The sequence below is a fragment of the Sinocyclocheilus rhinocerous genome, unplaced genomic scaffold, assembly GCF_001515625.1.
Source record: "Sinocyclocheilus rhinocerous isolate Xijiao unplaced genomic scaffold, SAMN03320098_v1.1 scaffold5048, whole genome shotgun sequence".
NCBI lineage: Eukaryota > Metazoa > Chordata > Actinopteri > Cypriniformes > Cyprinidae > Sinocyclocheilus > Sinocyclocheilus rhinocerous.
In genome coordinates, this window is record NW_015657993.1 from 177,231 (window position 1) to 184,482 (window position 7,252).

The 7,252-nt window shown below is 38.3% G+C and overlaps 2 protein-coding genes across 2 annotated transcripts in view; both read right to left on the bottom strand.

Annotated features, from left to right (window-relative positions):
- Window positions 1–3,054: 3,054 nt before the first annotated feature.
- On the bottom strand, window positions 3,055–5,466 carry LOC107721997 (uncharacterized). The gene is made up of 3 exons (XM_016530229.1): window positions 5,380–5,466; window positions 4,969–5,199; window positions 3,055–4,025 (listed from the first exon to the last, which is right to left on the bottom strand). Exons 1-3 carry the CDS (start codon window positions 5,464–5,466, stop codon window positions 3,318–3,320), a joined length of 1,026 nt encoding a protein of 341 aa, XP_016385715.1. The 3' UTR covers window positions 3,055–3,317.
- Window positions 5,467–5,573: 107 nt separating this feature from the next.
- Window positions 5,574–7,252, bottom strand: part of LOC107721998 (uncharacterized) — a 13,101-nt gene continuing 11,422 nt past the window's right edge. The window contains exon 5 of the mRNA XM_016530230.1: window positions 5,574–6,140. Within this exon, the coding sequence (XP_016385716.1) occupies window positions 5,574–6,140 (567 nt within the window). The remainder of the gene's footprint in view (window positions 6,141–7,252) is intronic.

A 7,252-nucleotide genomic window follows, 5' to 3' on the forward strand; every position in this document is an offset into this window, starting at 1 on the left:
AGTAATTTGTAACTGTCACGGAATACATGAAGGTGAAGGTGATGGAGTATTTTATACCCTGTTATAAAATAACTATTTGGAGATAAGCATTTTGCTGTAACTCACAAAATCAGACCACTAAAAATTTGACACTTGTGATATAATGTCAATTACTGTACAAATCGCTTGCCCAATTTCAGACACCACAAGTCATGTGCTTTGCAGGCCATTGCTGCTGACACATTGGGTTTAATCTGATTTGTATATAGACTCATGAACTCTTCAGCGGTCTTGAAGAGTGAATGTACTGCAGAGTTTAGTTATATCTCTAACCAAACACACCAAACAAGCTAATCACAGTGTTCAAAATTATTTGTCAATTAGAGATAGGGGTATTTGATTAGGTATGGAATTAAAGTCTGCTGGACACCGGGCCTCCAGGACTGGAGTTGAGGAGCCCTGGCCTACACTGTACCCACATAGATCCCAAACCCACTGCCCACTCTGTACCTAGTAACTATTTGGGTACTACCTAAGGCCCATGTAGTCAGACTATATGGGACTTGATTATGTTTGCTCATGTCTGACCCATTTTTGCTCATGTGGGACCTACTTAGCTGACCCAAGTGGGCCCCAAATAAGATGCCCATTTTGGGACCATGCCCACTTGGTACCCATGTAGCCCAAGCATAATCCACGTGGGGCCCACATATACATGTTGGCTGGGTATCTATCTATCTACATTTTAAGTTTATTAAATAAGGATTTAATGGCATCTTTATAGCTTCAGCTAAAGAGTTTACAAGAGACTCTCTGCAGTGCACAAAGATGAAGGAAAAGATAGGATCTACTCTGCCTTGACCATGTGCTAAAACACTGAGGATGATGAACAGGTATACAGTCCGAGACAGGGTCTCTGCAGATAAGAAAATCAGTTGACCATCCTATTCTTCGCTGATAGCCTCTGGCCTTTGACAGTATTGTCTGTATAATCAGTGTATTCCAGTTTTAGGGAGTAACTAACTAAAGTAGCCATGCTACTGACCTAACAACATTATTTAGTAGTGTAGCATTTGCTAAGCTGTTTTCAAAACTGTAAAGCTCTTTCAAAGGATTTGTGGTGCAATATTTGTAACAAGGTGTTGCAGAGTGATCACTAATTTATTATATTACACATGCAGATTTACAGCTTAGCAAATTGTGCAAATAAGCAAATGTGTTTCTAATTAACACCCTAATGACCCCTTCAAGGCATCTTGTCTCTTAAGTGGCAAATGCTGGATTACATAATTTTGAGAATTTATACTAAACACACACAATACCATATGACTTTAATAGAATTTATACATGAAGAATACCGATTTGTAATTTGACTAAAATCATTAAAAAACACAATGTATTTAAACATGAAAAATCCAGTTCAGCTGATATTTTAAACAGTAGTTCAATTCAAAAACATTTGAAAACACTTAAAATTTGAGTTAACATTCAAATATACATATATACATGTACGGTTATACATTGATCTTTTATAGACAGTGTCCATTCAATTTTGTCTAAGCAAGTTTTAAAAAAATTTTTTTTTTTATTATGTTTAAGCAAGTGATATTCAGCCAACAAGATCTGATGATAGTGCAGGAAGGTTAAGGTCTGTGATGAGTAAAAATCTTTTTAATCACATTGCCAGAAGCCTCCCACTGGCTGAATCATTGCCATCACTGCATTTACTGATGGCCTGATGACTGATCTATGTGGAACCCCATTCTGAGAATTTATTCTTGGGTCAAAGCTTTATACATATTCAGCCATTGTGAGTCACATAAAGAGATTACACTCTCAAGAAGAATGTGCACATCCTGAGTGCTTTCTCCAGGTGCCTCCTCAGAATAAAAGGTGAAACTCCTAGGGCTGTGAAATGCAGTATGATTCACAGCACATGTGCACCTGTTGATGGAGGGTAGCATGAGGATGCAGGAAGTGGCTGGGTGTTTTGCATGTACATAAAGTGCACCTGGATACACCTGTGGGCACGGACAAAATAATAAAGATTGTCTGTGGGTGTTTTTGAGTAAGGTTTTACTGTCTTTTTGGGGTCCAAATGTCCACAAAAAACCTTCATTGTGTGGACCTGAGGAAGGTTCCTATGATGGAAACAGTTTTATACACTGTAAAAAATGAAAGTCTGCAGTTGGTACCTTAAGAAGTTCTTTTTTTTTTTTTGGAATAAGAATTACTTTTGTTTGTGTAACCTAAAAATCTGATTGTTTCATTCATATCAAATCACATATTTGACATAAATAAACCAGTTAAATTACATACTACATCGCATGGAGCACACTTATGAGAAAAATAAATCCAGTTTAAAGGCACTAAATAATTGTTTGTGTGTGTGTGTGTGTGTGTGTGTAATATTAATAAAGTTAATATTAGTTAATGAACCTGAGCTTACATGAACTAACAATGAACATTTATATTTTATTAACTAATGTTAGCAAAAATGTATAAATATGGTAACAAATATATTGTTCATTGTTAGTTAATGATAGTGAATGCATTAACCAATGTTAACTTAATTCTGTACATTTAGTCACTTTTTCTTGTATTTTGAAAAGTATTTTTTAATTACATCTGAAGAAAAAGAGAGAGAGAGAAAGCAGAGACCAAAAAAGCACCACAAAAGTCTAAATGACTTGTGCTGCATTTTGATTCCATACCTATCCATTGGTATCTTAGATTCAGAAAACTTGCAGCACTCTATGTGAGGAGCAACGCAAATCACATGGTTTCAATAGCTGAAAATTTTCCTTCTCTGTGAAAAAAAAAACAGCCAGCTCACATTTAAAAGATAAATCTAAAATTTAGCATGATGCAGACGGTCACAAAGACACACAAGAGCAAATGACATTAGACATCAAAGATATGGCAAAACTTCTTCAGACAGCAGTTTTTGAATGTGTGGAGGATTTCAGCATCAGCGTTCGGAATGGCGTCATGGTTAAATTTGGGTCTGTTCTTCATGCAAAGCAATTGTTTGGCCTCAATAGACTTTGAATATTTGCAATTTTTGCTAATTTTCTGAAAAAAAAAATATATATAAATATATATATATATATATATTGTGACTGAGCTTTTATTGTGACAGTAACATCAACATATGCCATGTCACAAAACTATACCCCAGTATATAGATTTATGATGATAAAATACCATTTCATGTCAGCCTAATGATGCCAAAGGTTTCAAAGTTGCTAAAGGGCCTTTTGCCTTGTGTGTAGTGACGCATATTGCGGGTATTGGACACCTTGGTTTGTTTTGCCTTATTTTGTGTTACTTTCACCTTACTCAAGTTCAATGACTAGTTTTTGCTCATCATCACTGCTGCTGTTACTGTCCTCATGTTCCAGGTAACTATTATTACCTAAATATGTTGGGTTGCTGTGTATGGCTGGGGGACATATTTGATGAGTGTGCAATTCTTGACTAGACATTTGATGTGAGGCATTGCAAGAACTGGCCCCAGCACTGGATGACGAAGCAATACTTGCATCAACCATCTTAGTCTTTGAAGCACCACAGTTATTTTGCAAAACGCTGGCTGATAAAGTTGTACCACTCATTTTGTGTTTTGATGTCTGTACTTGATTGCCTTTTGAATAAATCCAATAGCTCATAGTACCCTTTGTCTGTGTCTCCTTCTGGAATTCATTTTGCGTGGTATTCTCTTTGACTGGATGCACCAAAAGATGACTGCATGTTTGATTGGAATATTTTGGTGAAGATGTCTCCTTTTGGCTTGTCTCTTGAGAAGGACTGTTAACCAAATATTCACCTATGCTGTCTTTTCTGGTGGTGTTGTTACATTTCCCTTGACCTTGATGCTGACAGGTTTGTGAAAGAATGTTTGTGCAAACAGATGCTTCTGGGTTGTTTGAAACTCCAAATTTTTCATGCTTAAGTAGCTCTGAAATGTTAAGGGACACTTCCCGGGAGAAATGTGGGTGAGTTTGAGCAGATGTTTGATGATCCTCACAAGACGTTGCCTCTTCCTATTGTCAAAGGAAACATATAGTTAGTACACATTATAGAATGTCTCACACTGTCCTCTTCAGGGGTGGTGTAAGGCTGGCTGGCTGGTTTATGCTGATGTCCGTCGGTTGGATGTGAAGTGCTTTATTACTTAATACTTACAATAATTAAAAAATAAAATAATTAAATATGTTACAGTATATTGTCTAGTAAACTGTTGTGACACTGCCACACAAAGACACATGTTTTTACCGCTCAATATATATTAAGATGTTTTTTTATCTATATATTTGAGTTTTAATGGTTTTACATGTTGTCTTAGCCATTTTAATCCTCTTAATTATTTGATGTGTGTATGTCTTTAAAATGTTCATGGGTCTGCCTTCCTTGTGAATTCCTTGTGCATTAGGTAAATACACAATTTATTCATTCTACTTTTGTTGTTGTCTCATCTTTTTAAAACACTTATTTTATCTCACACAGTTTAATCTGACCCATTTTAAATCCATGTAACTCGGCCGATAGTTACATATGGTGGCCCGTACGGGGAACATTCAAAGATTTTAAAAGCTGTGTTGAGAGAAGTGTTTTAAGATGACAACTAAACAAAATAATGCTGCTTCTTTTAATACATCTACTGGTTTTAATGATGAACGGTTTTTACAGCAATGTGAATGTGTACAGCTTCGCGCTGAGGTGGCTGTTCTTAAAAACCTTGTTTTAAAACTGGAGAAAGATTTTAAAGACTCTGTTGAAAGCAATATAAATCGTGAAGTGTATTTTAGAGAGGCTGTGGATTTTAAGTTTGCCAAGATGGAGGAATGTATAAAGGACGCTGTGGCAACACTGGAGAGAGAGGTTACTGAGGAGAGACAAAAAATGGGCAAAACAACTGGAACAGATCAGGAAGCCAGAATTTGCCATCTCCCTTCCCACTACAACGACCAGCCCAGTGCCACTCACGTCGACCCCTGGCTTTCCTCCGGCCAACGTTCCCACTGCCTCAACCACTTCACAAACCGTCACCAGAGCAACAGATGGAGAATCCTGTGCCACCACTCCAGCCGGGCCAGACTTTACCGCCATATTCTCCCACCTTCCCTTCTCCAGAGAGGAACTCACCAGCGCACAGGGTGATGACGACACTCTGCAAGGACTTACCATCTCTCCTTCCACACCACCGACCAACGGGATCTACGTGCAGGACGACCACGGATTGCTGTATCGGTGGATCCAGAAGGACAAGGACAGCTATAAGATACAGCTCATCATCCCAAAGTCCCTGGTATTACAAACGGTACAGCACTTCCATCGGAGGACTCAGGATCGACACCATGGACGGCTAAAGACCCTCCTTCGAATCCTGGACGTTACCTGGTGGCCCACGATCCGCAGAGACGTCTGGAGGGTTGTCGGAGCCTGCAAGTCGTGTGGTGTGGAGACCAAGGAGTGTGTCGTCATCGCCCCTAACCAGAAACCACCTCACCGTTCATCCATCAAAAAGACCCCCAAGCCGGTTTGGAGGAAACGCCAGGGGGGCAGGCCGACAAGCGTGGCTGGGTGCAACGTCAAGACATTTGATGTGAGGCATTGCAAGAACTGGCCCCAGCACTGGATGACGAAGCAATACTTGCATCAACCATCTTAGTCTTTGAAGCACCACAGTTATTTTGCAAAACGCTGGCTGATAAAGTTGTACCACTCATTTTGTGTTTTGATGTCTGTACTTGATTGCCTTTTGAATAAATCCAATAGCTCATAGTACCCTTTGTCTGTGTCTCCTTCTGGAATTCATTTTGCGTGGTATTCTCTTTGACTGGATGCACCAAAAGATGACTGCATGTTTGATTGGAATATTTTGGTGAAGATGTCTCCTTTTGGCTTGTCTCTTGAGAAGGACTGTTAACCAAATATTCACCTATGCTGTCTTTTCTGGTGGTGTTGTTACATTTCCCTTGACCTTGATGCTGACAGGTTTGTGAAAGAATGTTTGTGCAAACAGATGCTTCTGGGTTGTTTGAAACTCCAAATTTTTCATGCTTAAGTAGCTCTGAAATGTTAAGGGACACTTCCCGGGAGAAATGTGGGTGAGTTTGAGCAGATGTTTGATGATCCTCACAAGACGTTGCCTCTTCCTATTGTCAAAGGAAACATATAGTTAGTACACATTATAGAATGTCTCACACTGTCCTCTTCAGGGGTGGTGTAAGGCTGGCTGGCTGGTTTATGCTGATGTCCGTCGGTTGGATGTGAAGTGCTTTATTACTTAATACTTACAATAATTAAAAAATAAAATAATTAAATATGTTACAGTATATTGTCTAGTAAACTGTTGTGACACTGCCACACAAAGACACATGTTTTTACCGCTCAATATATATTAAGATGTTTTTTTTATCTATATATTTGAGTTTTAATGGTTTTACATGTTGTCTTAGCCATTTTAATCCTCTTAATTATTTGATGTGTGTATGTCTTTAAAATGTTCATGGGTCTGCCTTCCTTGTGAATTCCTTGTGCATTAGGTAAATACACAATTTATTCATTCTACTTTTGTTGTTGTCTCATCTTTTTAAAACACTTATTTTATCTCACACAGTTTAATCTGACCCATTTTAAATCCATGTAACTCGGCCGATAGTTACATATGGTGGCCCGTACGGGGAACATTCAAAGATTTTAAAAGCTGTGTTGAGAGAAGTGTTTTAAGATGACAACTAAACAAAATAATGCTGCTTCTTTTAATACATCTACTGGTTTTAATGATGAACGGTTTTTACAGCAATGTGAATGTGCACAGCTTCGCGCTGAGGTGGCTGTTCTTAAAAACCTTGTTTTAAAACTGGAGAAAGATTTTAAAGACTCTGTTGAAAGCAATATAAATCGTGAAGTGTATTTTAGAGAGGCTGTGGATTTTAAGTTTGCCAAGATGGAGGAATGTATAAAGGACGCTGTGGCAACACTGGAGAGAGAGGTTCCCATTTTAAATCCATGTAACTCGGCCGATAAGGCCGATCGTTACACTGTCACCGTGTAAAATTTGTTATTAGTCGTCATTGCCCTCTGTGTTTGATCACAGATCAAAACCTAGATGTGCTCTGTTTGACAGAAACCTGGCTAAAACCAGATGATTACATTATTTTAAATGAGTTGTCCCCCCTAAGATTACTGTTATACACATGAGCCGTGTCCAAAAGGTAAAGGGGGAGGTGTTGCTACAATTTATAGTAATATTTTCAGTATTTCT

Excerpts from the sequence above, each read along its gene's own strand:
- LOC107721997 (XM_016530229.1), bottom strand. The coding sequence starts at position 5,466 with ATGACGACACACTCCTTGGTCTCCACACCACACGACTTGCAGGCTCCG. Across the intron at positions 5,200-5,379 it reads TGCGGATCGTGGGCCACCAG|ATCCCGTTGGTCGGTGGTGT; the intron begins GTAACGTCCAGG and ends TCCTGCACGTAG. Across the intron at positions 4,026-4,968 it reads GAGGAAAGCCAGGGGTCGAC|GAAGAGGCAACGTCTTGTGA; the intron begins GTGAGTGGCACT and ends CTTTGACAATAG.